Source organism: Fulmarus glacialis, unplaced genomic scaffold (genome assembly GCF_000690835.1).
Source record: "Fulmarus glacialis isolate BGI_N327 unplaced genomic scaffold, ASM69083v1 scaffold5717, whole genome shotgun sequence".
NCBI classification, from domain to species: Eukaryota; Metazoa; Chordata; class Aves; order Procellariiformes; family Procellariidae; genus Fulmarus; species Fulmarus glacialis.
In genome coordinates this window covers 17,335-31,610 of record NW_009223705.1, presented here as the reverse complement: position 1 = coordinate 31,610, position 14,276 = coordinate 17,335, and the positions used below count along the sequence as shown (strand labels likewise).

The 14,276-nt window shown below is 41.8% G+C and overlaps 1 protein-coding gene across 1 annotated transcript in view; it reads right to left on the bottom strand.

The window, feature by feature from the left end:
* Positions 1-14,276, bottom strand: part of MMP24 (matrix metallopeptidase 24 (membrane-inserted)) — a 43,609-nt gene that overhangs the window by 13,641 nt on the left and 15,692 nt on the right. Inside the window, exon 4 of the mRNA XM_009581879.1 lies at positions 2,555-2,716. Coding sequence (XP_009580174.1) covers positions 2,555-2,716 — 162 coding nt within the window. The remainder of the gene's footprint in view (positions 1-2,554; positions 2,717-14,276) is intronic.

Genomic DNA, 14,276 nt, shown 5'->3' with positions numbered 1-14,276 from the left:
TGTAGGAAGCTCAGATGAAAGGATCTGTTCTCCTATCTCCAGTTCCAGGGAGAAACATAACAGGCATTTTCCATCTTTTCTTTGTGAACCATAAGAGTAAAACCTAGTTTTAAACTAAACTTTAGGTTTTGGACCGTAACTCTGTGCTAAGGGCCGAAATCTCTACCCGGGGAATCAAAGCTCCTACTACAGAAACTGCTCCTTCTTCTCCCAGCAGGACTAGCTATCTCTACAACCACCAACACCATCCCCAACCCACGCCAGTTCAAAGGCCTCAGAAAACCGCCTTGCGTGATTCCATTATAGTCAACAAACTAATTCCTCATTACTACCTGCACCAGGTAGTAATTAATTCATACTGCTTTTTTCAAGCTGAGTTAAAATTTTAAGCATATTATACTGCATACAGAGAATCTTAACATAGTATGTGGCTAAAGTTTAATGTCACTGCGTAAGTGAAAAGTAAGTGGAAGTGTAGTGGTGCTGCTGTCAAGCCGTAGGCAGTACTGAGCTCTCTGCTCAGTCATAGCTGTGCACAAGAGGCCGTGCAGTGCTCTCACAAATTGTCAGGGCCCTGAGGACACCAATAGCTCTTAATGGCCCTGACCAGCGTCACCCAGTACCTCCACCCTCACCCATGGGCTCAGGAGCCCCATTTCAGCTCAGCCCTGGGTACTGGGTCCCTGCCCAAGCTGTGCTGGGGGAGTGCTGGTCCCCAGCTCAGCCACAGCTGATATTGACTTGAACCACAAATGTGAAGAAGCATGGCTGGCAATTCCTTATCTGCTCCCTTTCCAAAAAGGTATCTGAAAACAGAAAAACCAGTATTTTTTTCTTGATTGCACTTTCACCGTCAGCGATAAATTAAGATTTTTTTTTCTTTCTGATTAGTCAAAGTTCACAGGAACTAAATCAACATTTCAAAATAGAAACAGCGTAATGACATTTTAGCAGCTTTCAAAAATGAACTTAGGTATATTATTTAATGAAAGTTTAATACTTACTACCCCAGCACTTTATTTCAAAACCATCCAGAACCTCTGTTATCCTAAGTGTTTGAATATATACTATGTTAAAGTATGCATAATTAAATGATACCATAAGACAATTGACATGCAACTTCATCCTGGTAATGAACAATAAAGAGAAATCTTCAGCTGCACTAATGGGAAAAGCCAGTTCCCCCTGAGTGTACTTCAAGCCATCTTATTTTAAATGTTGGACCTTACTTGGATATCTGCCTTACAGTGCAGATGAATTGCACTCTACAAATGCCTGTTTTTTCCCATAGCCCAGACAGGAATCAGAGAAACTAGCCTAGAAAGAGATTTCTCTTCTTTAGGCATCTACATTTGAACAAATGAATCTCATTCCATTCACCAAAAAAAAAAAATCAGACTCAAACAATTGACATACAGTTTAGACCTCTAAAGTCTTGCTGTACTGCTTTAGAGTCTTATAGGTCTTGGCACAAATTCTATTAGCAGTAATTTAAAATTCACTGGCAGATCACTGATGCAAACACTGACTAGTGTCAGGTCTGCCACTGATCCCAGCAGCAATCTCTTAGAAACACCAGCTTTCCCACTGACAACCATCTTGTAAGTTTTTTTTTCAGGTCTAATAATACCTGCTCTACTGGTACTGGGAGCTAATATTTGACTCCAGATGTCAAGCAGCTGCAAATGGTGCATAGCTACACAGCATAGTTGCTCTATGCTACACTTATTAAGTAACCTTTCTGTCAAACTTGTACTTTCCTCAAAGAATGAAATCAGGGATGTTTGACAAAACCTGTTTTCCACGGGCTGTCACAGACTCTATCCATTAGCATCTTCTAGCTCAGCCTCCCCTTGATTGTGGCTCCTAAAACCTGCATTTCCCTCTGCTCCCAGAGTCTCCTCCAGCCAACAATTCTCTGAAATTCCCTGCCCTCACACCCTGGTATCCATGATCCCATCACATGGTACCACATCATCTCCAGCCCCTTGGTTTTCTCTCATAATCCCTCTGCCTCCTTTTCCCTCTCTCTTCCTTGAGCCCATATCTTTGTGGCACATGTTGTACAACAATATTCAGCTGGAGATTAAAAGAAGTAAAGTCTGCCCTAAGCAGATCCAAACATTTTTTCCCTACCTTCTATATATTGAGAAAAAAATGAGTGCATAAATACTTTTTACCTTTCCTTGATGTTCCATGTTCTTCGCATTTTTCCCTCTATTTGCACTGGCTGTTCCTAATGGACAAACCTTGGGTTCAGCAATTGCCTGGTTTTCCCTTTCTAGTGCTCCTTGATATTGGGGACATAGTGAGGGATGGAGCAGCAGTGAGATCACAGAGGTTTGGTTATCCTGACTTGTGCAAAGATATTGCCACTGGGACAGTCGTCTGATATTTGGCTGAGGATCAAGGGCTTTAAACGGTTCCCCATTCAGCTATGGCAGGAAATCCAGCCCACCAGTTGCAAGCATTCTGGGGGCTACCTGTCTGTGGCTGTATAATACTCACTAAACTTGAGCTCAGTGTAAGTAGATGAGTGGATAGTGTTGCTCACCATAGATTTTCTGAATTCCTTGGAGGTCATCCTGGGGCAGTTTGAAGTTGTGTGTTTCCATGTACTGGTAGAAAGGAGCCATGATAGCACTGGGATCATTGGAGTGTTCCAGACCCAGCGCATGTCCCAGCTCATGGACTGCGACCAGAAAGAGATCATTCCCTGCGGAAGGAAGGCACAGCCAGGTTAGTACACAGCCATAGCCTGACTCAATCCCAAGCCCCACTTACTCATAAAGCAAGAAGCAAATGCTTTGCACAGCAGGTCACAGTGCCAGGGTCAGCTCCTGGAGATGGTTTTAGTCCTGAAAGTCTGTGCAGCTTTTACAGTCGTTGTCACAGAATGGGCAGGAGGGTCCTAGCCCATGACCATAAGCACCCTCAGACCAGGTAAAACAGGCAGCTGCCTGGAGTGAAAGGATACTGGCTGTAGACTCTTTTGTAGAGAGTTTACAGAAAATGGGCAACAAAATAGGCTGTTCTGAAACCATTGCCTCCTTATCTGAGTGCTGCCAGGAGCGGTGAGAGCACTGCCAGTCTGCTAATCAACAGGGATACATGGTGGGAAGGGAGCTTTATCCCCCTTCTGGGTCCTCCGGTGCCACGCTGTGACCTGACCTGGACCACCAAACCTAGGGGAAATCTGTAAGGCACCTGGCAAGGCACAAGGAAGGACAGAGAAGACCAGGGCTAACACCCACCGTAGCACGTGAAGTACCTGGGACAACCCCATCTTCTCTAGCACAGGCTCCTCAACATGCTTTTACTTTGCTGGACTCCTGGCACTGCCATGTCTGTGGGAGGAGGTGAGCTCAGGTAGCACCATCCTGCAGGAGGCAGAGCCACATAGGGAAATGTTGGGTTGGATCCCAATGGCAGGAGGGAGGAGGAGGAAGGAGGAAAGAAGGGACATGCTCCTGACAGGAAAAGAAAGGGCAGAGGAGCCCTGTCTGGTCCGGAAGCTGGTAGGAGTGCGAAGTAGAGGTACCTTCCACTCTATGTTACAGGCATACACTCCTCTTCAGTCCCATGGATCTGGGACCCTCATCTCCTTGATCTATTGTGGTCCCTGGATGTCCTACTCCGTGAGGGCACCTTGACATGGGAGGTGACACAGGCAACGCTGTGTGAGGGATGAAGACACAGCCAACAAGGACAGATGTAAGAGTCTCCCCATGCCAATAAAATGCCTGAGCCCTCAATTCTGCTTGAATCATGCTTCTCTGCTTTTTTTGGCAAGGCACAAACCAAGAGCACTTGCAATCGACACGGGAGAAAACAGTTGGTAGTGGCAGCTCAGTGGCTGCTTTGCAGCATCTCCAAACAGCGTATCTCTGTTCCCCACATCTCCAGACTGCAACTATCTTAGAGGTAACAAAGTTCAGTTTTGTGTAGGCGGCTGAGCCCTCCCTGGGATGGGAGTTGCAACACTGATTCATGTAGAACTATCACCACTTTTTAAATACTTATTGCTTCACTGTTCCCCATAAAAACCTGACAACATAGATTCAGGGGTCTGCAAGTCTTCACAGCAGGGTGCTTTGCCAGCATCTCAAGATACCTGAAGTCAGTAACAAACAATGCTCAACTGGTCATACATACTACACCAAAGTGGTTAAATTGTCTAAACATTTGAGTTGGAGGGCATAAGCACCTGAATATGCAAGACATGTTAAAATATACAAATGCATTTCAAATAAATGTTCAAATACATTTGTTCAAATACAAATGTCCAAAAACATATGTGGGCTAAAATTTAGCCATATATGTATTTAAAATTCCAGAATTCCTGTATTGGGGAAATCCAAATGGGAACTTACTTAATAATTTTTTCTCATCTGTTGCTGAAAAATCTGGTGTATGCAGAACAAGTCAATAAAATGTCCAACAGCATAGTATAAAATGCATTAAGTAGTTTCATGGTAAAGTGTGGAGGACTGATCACTCTTCATGGGTTTTCAGAAACACTGAAGCTTAGAATATGCACCCAGTTTTCAGAAGGGATTCAAGGACTCAAAGTCCTGTTGAAAATTAAATGGACTTACTCTCCTATATCACTGAAATGCTCATGAAAGCGCAATTTTCATTGCTACCACAACTACTCACACATGGAAGACCGTGGTGAAAGTCAGCTCTGTACTGAGTGACTTTTACCACGGGCTCAAGGGCTGTGCCCATGCTAAGTGCTTGGGGACTTTTTCCCTCACCAATATGGTGGCATTTTCCTCCTTGCTGAAGTATCCAAAGACTCTTTGTTCTGACAGCATGTCTAGAATTTGTCTCTATGTAAGTCTACATATAAATCTATGTAAGTTACTTGCCTCTATGTGCTAAGCCTTTATGAGGAGCATAAGGTCAGACACTATCTTAATTTAAATTTGTTTTAAATAGCTTTCAGTCACTTGTTTCTGCCCAAAACAAATGCCAGCCCACTTTACAGCTGGAAAACAGAATCACACAGACTCACAGAATGGTTGAGGTTGGAAGGCACCTCTGGAGATTGTCTAGTCCAACCCTCCAGCTCAAGCAAGGTCAAGTAAAGCAGGTTGTCCAGGAGTGTGTCCAGTCAGGTTCTGTATTTCAAGTTTCTTGTATTGGGAAGCCCCTTACATAGCACTCCGGATGTGCTGAGTAGAAAGGAAGGATCATCTCCCTTGACCTGCAGGCCATGCTCTTCCTAATGCAGCCCTGGATGCTGTTGGCCTTCTGTGCTGCAGGGGCACACTGCTGACTCATGTTCAACTTGGTGTCAACCAGGACGCCCAGGTCCTTCTCTGCAAAGCTGCTTTCCCATCAGCCGGCCACCAACAAAGCCCAGGTGCAGCGCTTTGCATTTCTCTTTGCTCAACTTCATTAGGTTCCTGACAGCCCATTTCTCCAGCCTCTCGAGGTCTCTCTGAATGACAGCATCACTATTCAGTGTATGAACCACTCCTCCAAATTTTGTATCATCTTCGAACTTGCTGAGGGTGCACTCTGCTGCATCATTGAGGTCATTCATGAAGATATTAAACAGTATTGACCTCAGTATCGACCCCTCTGACACATATCCTGAACTCCACCATCTCATGATTACCGCAGCCAAGGATGCTACTGATCTTCACACTACCCACCAGTTTTTCCTTTTTAAGTATCAGGTCCAGCAGATCACCTGTCTTTGTTGGTTCCTTGATCACCAGTGAGATAATTAGGAAGAGTTCTGAGATGATCAGCAAGCCCAGAAGGACGAAGGCTCATACCTGAGGAAGTATGTCAACAACCATGGTAGTCAGGCTGACCAGCTCTTCCACAGAAATGCACCTTTTCCTAGTTACCCTTATGAAATACCTATACCTGAAAATATAGTGGAAAAATATACCTGTGGAAAACCGCTGCTGCTGTCCACTTTTAAAACACCATTTTGACTGTGAGAATGCCACAGAGCATGGAAAATTTTGGCTGGGGAGCTCGCTTCCTTGCAGGGACTCACTAAGAAATGAACCTTCCCTGTTCTAGCACAGCCACAGAGGACAGGTCAACACTGGAGTGGAAAAGCTATCCTCCTAAGGGAGGATACATCAATAGGAGGCCACTCAAACTGGAGTAGTGATGTGCTGGGAGGTGGTGGCTGGAGCAGATGAAGCGGAGCTAAAGAGAATTTCTAGGAAATGAAGTGACTTCCACAGAAAGTAGGACAAAAAGCTCCTCTTGCTTCTCAACAAATCTCTGATTCTCAATGTTGTGGTTGCTTCTCATCTCAAAGCCTTTGCTGAAAGGCAGTAGAATGGCACTAGCAGACATAGCTCCCTCTCCTTCTGCTCCCTGCGCTGGCCAAAGATTCCTCACCTTTCTTTTTGTTCTAGCCACCTCCCAGACACATCCATAGTTCTCTTCTTTCCAGCATACCCATGTCATCTGCCTTCTCCACCCTGCTATAAGGGGGTCCCAAGTCTGAAAGCAGCTAAGTCATTCTCAGAGGGCAAGTGGACAGCATATATTTCATGGGAAGAGGAGACAGGAGAAAAAAGTTTAAAACTATTTTGTAAGCACAGAGTGCTCAAAAACCCAGCTCTGTATTCATCATCCTATTTCTCGAGGGGTTGTTTATATCAGCAACATTGTTAAGCAAGAAGTTCCCTTTATTTCTGTAAATGGTAGGGAGTTTCACAGTGTGGAAGAGAACACATTGTTCATTTTCTTTCCAAAGGGTGGGCTAGGATTTGCTCTGAAAAGAAAATATCAAGATATAAAACTATTGCCTGACAGTGTATTCCTCCCACAGCCCTTAGCTTGGAGCTGTGATGGTTCTTTGTGTAGTTACCCACCACTGTTTGGCTGCCATTTGGAAACTGTCCACTCAGCTGATGTGGAGCCTTTACCTCTGAAATTGTTTCTGTTAGTTCTTGAAGATGGAGTAAGGTCTCTGACCTTCATGTTCTCCACAGTTCTTGTCCGAATAGCACTCTTAATAATGTCCATCTTCTTGGAGCAAGATTCAGAAGAACTAATAGCCTAGCTTGATACTTCACTACTCATATGGAAACAAGGTCAGGCAATCAGATAAAGCTCCTTAATTTCCTGTTCAACCCCCTCCCCCACGACCAAGACCAAGTAACAAGCAAAACTTGTATTCAGTGTATACCAGCCACCTGGGTAAGACAGTAGGGTGAAGAAGGAACTGACTACCCTGGCTTTGTATTTGCAGGGAAAGGTCCCAAGAGAAATCCAACGATTTTTGCTTGTTTGCACCATCTGTACAAAATAAACAGGTCTGATCAGAGACCTGCCTGAGCTTTCTCATTCCTGATTCTCACCAATAAGCACCAGAGAGAGGATGACCCTGTAAAACTGGGGGTAGTTTTCTAAGTTGGTTCACTGAGTGAAATAGTTTGACCTGCTTTGCTAAAACATAAAGAAACACAGTTAATTTAGCTTTAAAGTTGCTGATATGTTTTCCTTACCAAAACAATGTTATCATCAGAGAAAGTTGTAATTGAGGACACACCTATAGCAATATAAAAGCATCATCCATTGTCATGATGCCAAACCAGGTGAATACATGGCTTATCTTACATTCAGTTTAATAGCTCTATGCTCCCCCATGCACACACCAGACATAGAATACACACAACTTGAAACATACTTCTTAGTTGAATTTTCTTAATTAAAAGTAAACAAAATTTGTGTCCAGAATAAACCTCCTATTAGCTGATGTATTCCCAGTTGAGCCAGCTTACTTAAGATAAATTGCAATATAATCACACATCAAAACCAGCTCTTTGGTTAACACTCTCACATTGTTTATAATATACTACCTTTCCCTGCAGAGATAAGAAACACACGGTTTTATTGCAACAACACAGAGAACACAGTAGTCACAGATAAACTGATTTATGTGTGATCTTCCTTCTAGTCATATACTCCATCACTCATGCTTCTTTAATTTTCATCTTCAGCTGGAAAAACAGCTGTTAAATCAGGTAACAGACATCTTGAGAAAGGTTTTTCTTTGTGAAACTGCTAGCACATGCCTTCTTGTACAGTTTCATTCATTTTAGTTATGAAAATCCGTATCAAAACCTTTTCTTTATTTGGCTAAGTACCTCATTGCATCGTAGGGTATCCAATTGCTGTAGGTCAGCAAAACCACTCATTTAAACGCCTATCAGTTTATAGTAATAGGTCACAGGGATACTACTATGGCAAGGTTGTGATATTACTATCAGTATTTATCCCCGAGCACAATAGCTGTATATATTGCTGTAATGAGTGTAGGCAGAGTCTGTAGAGCACCTAGCACAGTGGAGTGTAAATCCAGGACACAGCTTCTAAGACAACAGAAGTATAAATAATATTGTATATATCTGATTAATAGAAAAGCAACTGTGAATCTCTGATCTTTGTCATATCAGTTTTATGAACTGTATCATCACGCTAACAAATGTATGTATTGCAGTTTACTGAGACATAATTAAAAAGACATATGAAGGTTACATTTTGAAATTTTATTAAAGTTAGAATGATACTGAAAAAGTCAGATCATTGGTTGTGACAATAGCATGCCTAGGGTAATTACAGGAAAGATGGTGTGAACTAAACATGCTTTAAATACGCTAAAATGATCCCTTCCACTCCAACAGCCACGCAGAGACAATTGTTTTCCAAGCACAACTTAAAGAAGCTTTAGGGCTACTCTAAGCTATGCCTTGGGTCTTGCATCTTCAGACCTGGTAGGTCTGAACCGTCAAACAAAAGAACATGCGATTTGCCTGTACTCCTTCATTCACCTCCACAACATGCTCTGCTCAAGAAAAGCTTTTCAATCTTCTGAAGACCCTGAAGAAGTGGTGATACTGCTCTTCCATTTGTTTGCATCAAATAAGATGTGGAAAACAGCTTTTCTATCTAGAAAGGAAGAAAATACATGTTAAAATAGGTTTCGTTTTGTTCATAAACAATTATCGTTATAAATGTAACAATGAATATGATGCATCTTAAGGACTTCATGAAAACTCTTAAGAGTGTCTTTAAACAGCTTCACTGAAGAAAGAAGAACGAGCGATATGCAGTCTTAACATAAATTGTAACACAGCCACGTTAACAAACCGATCTCCATGAGATCAAGTGACTGCAGAAGGACAAAGAACCGCATTATGTTACCAATAATCATGAAAGATAGGTAGTTTGCCTTATCGTCCCCGAAAGGCACTGTGCAAACTAGGTCTGTTAGTAGTGTTACAGACCTGATTAATGTTGCAAGCTGTGCTTTATCTGACACAGCACAGATGGCACTATGAGGACAATCTCCTGTAGAAATTCACAGGAAAAAATATAAAACATTTTTCTGGAACGGTGAGACCAAAATTGACTGAGTGATGTGGAGGCAAGAGTGGGCAGCCAGAGAGAGGGGAAGTGGAGCCTCCTTCAGCTGGCTCAGCAGCCTGACATTCAATGGAATAAGAGTGTTCTGCTGAAAAATTTTCCCGTATCTTTCACAACTGTAGGTTGTAATTCAATAAGCAATTCAATACCAAAGAATTACCAATCCCAAAATGAAAACTCGTATTTGCCTATATTAGCATATCATTCCCTAATTTGATAGAACAGATGGTAAAGAAAAGAAAAATACTCATAAAACCACACAAAATGTAGATAGGACTTTAATTCCATTAGTCTTGAAAAGAAGCTATGCTGGTGGTTTTATTTTTTCAAAGTATTTAAATACAGCAGGGTCTACAGACAGAATTTAGTTCTTCACCCAGCTATGGAACAACCAGAAGGTAACTACAAAAAAAAAAAAAAAAAAAATTTTGAAACAGTTAGAAGCCTGGCCCAGTGTGTTCCAAGCAGGTCCTGGCATAAGCAGTGTGGATACAAACCATTTTGCGCTATTTGGGACTCTTTTTTGCCAGTGAGGCTGAAATTATATTTAACTCTTGGTACTGGCAACAGAGAAAGTGCTGTTCTGGAAGCTATGACAGTAGCTCTTTGCCACAAAGAGGGTGTTTTCTACCTAGGACAGGAGACTTACTGTCTTTGTCCTCCCCTGACACAGAAGGTTCCTGATGGGGCTGTAAAGACTGAGTAGGACTGAGAAGTAAGAGAACTGGGATGTAAGAGACATTCCCCCCTCAAAGTGGTATTCTTGGTGGATTTGGGTAGAGAAGGCAATATCAGTTAAACTGTCTTCAAATCTTGTGCTCTTCTTCCGAAACAGGAGAGAAAAAAAATTTAGTTTAAACAACTCCCAAGTTTGTCGCTTGGTTGTGATGTCAAAATCTTAGAGTGTTGGGTGTCATTTCATTGCTGATGCTGCAAACCACCTCTGACTGCACTGACCAGCAAACTCTTTTCAAGGATTCATCAATTTTTCATTTCTTCTCCTCCTGAACGCCTGTTATTTTACTCCTCTCCCCTTCAGCGAGTGGAATGCAGCAAATTTATTAGAGATACTGCTGCGTTTTGGCTCACTTCACATCATCTGTTTCTGCTTTACAAAGGAAGGCGGCAAAAAGAGACTTTTTGGCTCACCTTGATTGTCATGACCTGCGTTTTTTACAGTTGGTTTTTTTCTTCCTTTTTGAGGGAATGACACATCACTTTGATCCCTACTGGCTCCTTCCTATGAATCTCAGAGTATCTCGTTCTCTGTGGAAAGAAGTAAAATATTTTACTTTGATTATACAGAAATCAATAGGATTCCAAATATCTACATAACTGTATTCGTACTCCATGTATTAAACAATTACTGACAAAAGCAATGGATAATAATCTTCTTTATAGAACACTGTGAACATCAGGTGTATTTACAAGTTCTGAAAGTGGAATTTGCAGGTGATCTTCATTAATGATTTCAGCTGTAATCAATAACTAGCAAATTGTCGATACTGCAAAGCTTTAAAATCCAGACTGCACTAGCACAGCACTACTGTAATGCCACTTCTATGCTTGAATAACGACAGCATATACAACAAAAGAAAGCACTACTTACAGAGATGCTGTCCAGCAGCGAAGAAGAATTTGAAGACAGAAGTCTTCCATGTGTGCTGGTGGGCTTTCTCTCTTCACTTTACTTTTGTAAAAAATTTTAATTTGCAAGTTCTCTATTTATGGCCTTCTATGTTTGGATTGACATGACAGGGATGTAATCTCAAACTGTTGCTGATTTAAGCCGCCTGATTTGATTTCTTTTTACTGTGGCTGGCTGTCTTGAGACCATCTGTCTATGTGCTTGCTCAAATTTGGTTCAACATTAGCATACGATTTTAGAGAACTCTGTCTTATGGGAACAAGTCTCTCTAAGCAGTTAGAGGATGAAACCAATGTTAGGTAGGTATGTTCTAGAGACTAAATACTGAACTGGTCTTCTTCAACGAACAGAAGTACTGACCAACAGCATGAACTGGTGGAGTGAAGTATCATAAAAGGCCTAATAGAATAAATTGAAATTTTAAGACAATTTATGCCCCACTTGACTTCCAACATCTATATGAAAGTCTTTCAGATAACAGGTCTTCTGCGTTAAAAGACATGTAACTTCAAAGCAGCTCTGATTTTCGCTCTGAAAAATATTGATGCTTGTTTTCAACAATAGATGTCAGAAGCCTGAAAAATAATGATGGATTCAAAATGCCATTTGTTAGAAAAAAACTCTTTAGATGTGGAGATGTTCTGTACCTGAGAAATCAGAGAAAGAAAATTTAAAAAGTTTTTAACTTTAACTTAGCACAAAGATTATATGTGTACTGTGTTGTGAGTACATGCGCTCTCTGTCAAGTTGCTCATCATTATTGATACTTTGCAGATTGCCTTTGCTGGCCTCAACATTTCCATAGAAAATGAACACGAAAAAAGTGGTAAAATGAGAAAGAAATGAGACAGAAAACAAGGCAAAATGCAGAGGAAACAGGAATTAATCGAGGATGAAAGACTACCAAGTTCTGGCAACAGGCTGGCTGAAGGTAGAGGGGTTAAGGGAAGCTTTATTTTCTTTTTCAGCAAGCATGCACTGTACCTGTGCAAGTCAGGTAAGTGGGTTGCAAGTAGAGAGTCAACTTAGAAAAGTGGATACCAATGGAAATCTCAAAGGAGAAAAAAAAAGGAACAACTGGATACTCTTCATTCCTCTTAGTCCCCTCCCTCCACCTAAAATACCATGATTGTAATCAAACAAATCAAATAGGATAAAGAATGTTTAGTCAGCAATGTTTCCAAAGTGACTGGAAACACTTGGAAGTCTTTGATAATAAAGAACTACCTGGCCAGGTTAAAAAAATGCCAAACCTACTTACACATTCCACTTAATACTAGGGGATCTGTTATATAATGTATCCTAACGTACATTCAATGTTTGTATGATTAATCTAGGGAATGCTTACAGAAACCTTGTACATTCTTGCATTTAAAAAAAAAAACACACACAATATGAGGTGGTGGTACTTCAAAAGCATCAAACATCTGGCAAAAAACATTGCCAGCTACCTTTTTATGCACCAATGAGCATCACCAGTCCTCCTTCATGAGGAACCTCAGTATTAAAAGATTCCTGTTTTAGAAGGGAATTTGGTCATAGAAAAGAGAATTTTACGAGCCAAATACCTTGTTACAGCTCAGAGTTGCTGTGAAAAGTAACTGCAATTTGCTCTTAAGTTCTAGGAACTAAAATTCTGTCTGTTTGGCAATGCTAAAGAATTACAGAAAAATTTACATTGAAAGGCGTATCTAGAGGTCATCAAGTTTAACTTTCTGCTTCAAGCAGGGCTAATCTCAAAACTACATCCCGTTGCTCAGGGCATCATCCAGCCAAGTTTTGAAAGTCTCAACGGATGGAATCTCCACAACCTCTCCAGGTGCAGCCTCAGAGTTGTACCACTCTGATAGTGAAGAATTTTTCTCCTTATGCCCAGATGGGGTTTTCCTTGTTGCAGCTTGTGCCCATTGCCTTTTGTTCCTTTCTCTGTTCACCTCCAAAAAGAGTGTGGCTCTGTCCTCTCTATAATATCTCCTCAGGTGGAAGACTGCTATTAGATGCTTCCTGCCCACCCCATCCTTCTCCTCCTCACTAGGCTGAACAAGCCCAGTTCCCCTGGTTTCTTCTTGCTCCAATCCCTTATCATCTCAGTGCTCCTGCATTGGACTCTTCCCAGTTTGCTGACACCTTTTGTGTACTGGGGGCCCCAAACACCACACTCCACACTCGAAACATCACTGGTTTCAATCATGCACTACCGACAAAAGTGAAGCTGGCTTTGCAAAAAGATCCAGCTAAGGAACAAGAAAAGCTCTCTGGATGAAAATAGTGACAAAGAACAGGAAGAAAAAAGGCAAGGAAAATGGCAGGCAGAGACTAACAGATAGGTTTGAAGAAATAAAACTCTACCCAGAATGTAGAAATGCAATAGTGATGCTGTCGTTTTATGATCAAGATGTGCATCTTGCAGTTGAAAGGGCAGCAGCCCTTTTTCCTGCCCCAGCCACCCATTTCTACCTACTCTTTCATTTGGGCCCAAGAGCTAGGGCGGCTCTAAGGTAAACCAGATCACGAGAAAGGAAGAAGACGACAAACAACATTTGGCTACGTCCATTCCTTTATCTGGTTCACACTTCAACCTTCCCCTGGTTCAAAGGGGAGTAAAGAGAAAGAGGTGCTGGGAAAAACATGACAGTGATGGGGGGAAGCATGTGCATAATCCCTTGTGTAGGAGTTTAAACTGAGTGGAGATCTAAAGCATCTGACTGGAGACCTAGAGCATTAGTCTGCAAACTAAGTTCCAGAAGCTGAGAATGAAAAGCACGGTACCTGAATTCTCTTTCTCATTCAAGGTCAAATTATTTAGGGCTTTGAAAGACACTCACCCCTCCAAGATCCATGAATCTGAACAGGGAAAGCCATACGCCTATTCCCTGAGACAGTCTGTAGAAGAACCACCTGTTCTAGCTAGACACAGTCCATAAAGTATAATGACATTGCACAGTAATTGCATTTTTAGAGAAGAAACCTTCCATATTATATCTTTAATGGCTTCTAGGGTATTCAAGACAAGTGAGCAGATTCAAGTACTCAGATGTGATAGTAATGGCAACTATCAAGTTGGCAAGTATCAGAAGCATGGGACATCCTCCATAAGACACCTAAGATGGACCAAATGGATAAAGGCAAGGGTCAGTAATCTAAATGGGTCAGACTCCAAGCAGAGGCACTGCTGTGGCAGAAAATCTGTAGGTGCCCGGGCAATTTTTAAGAA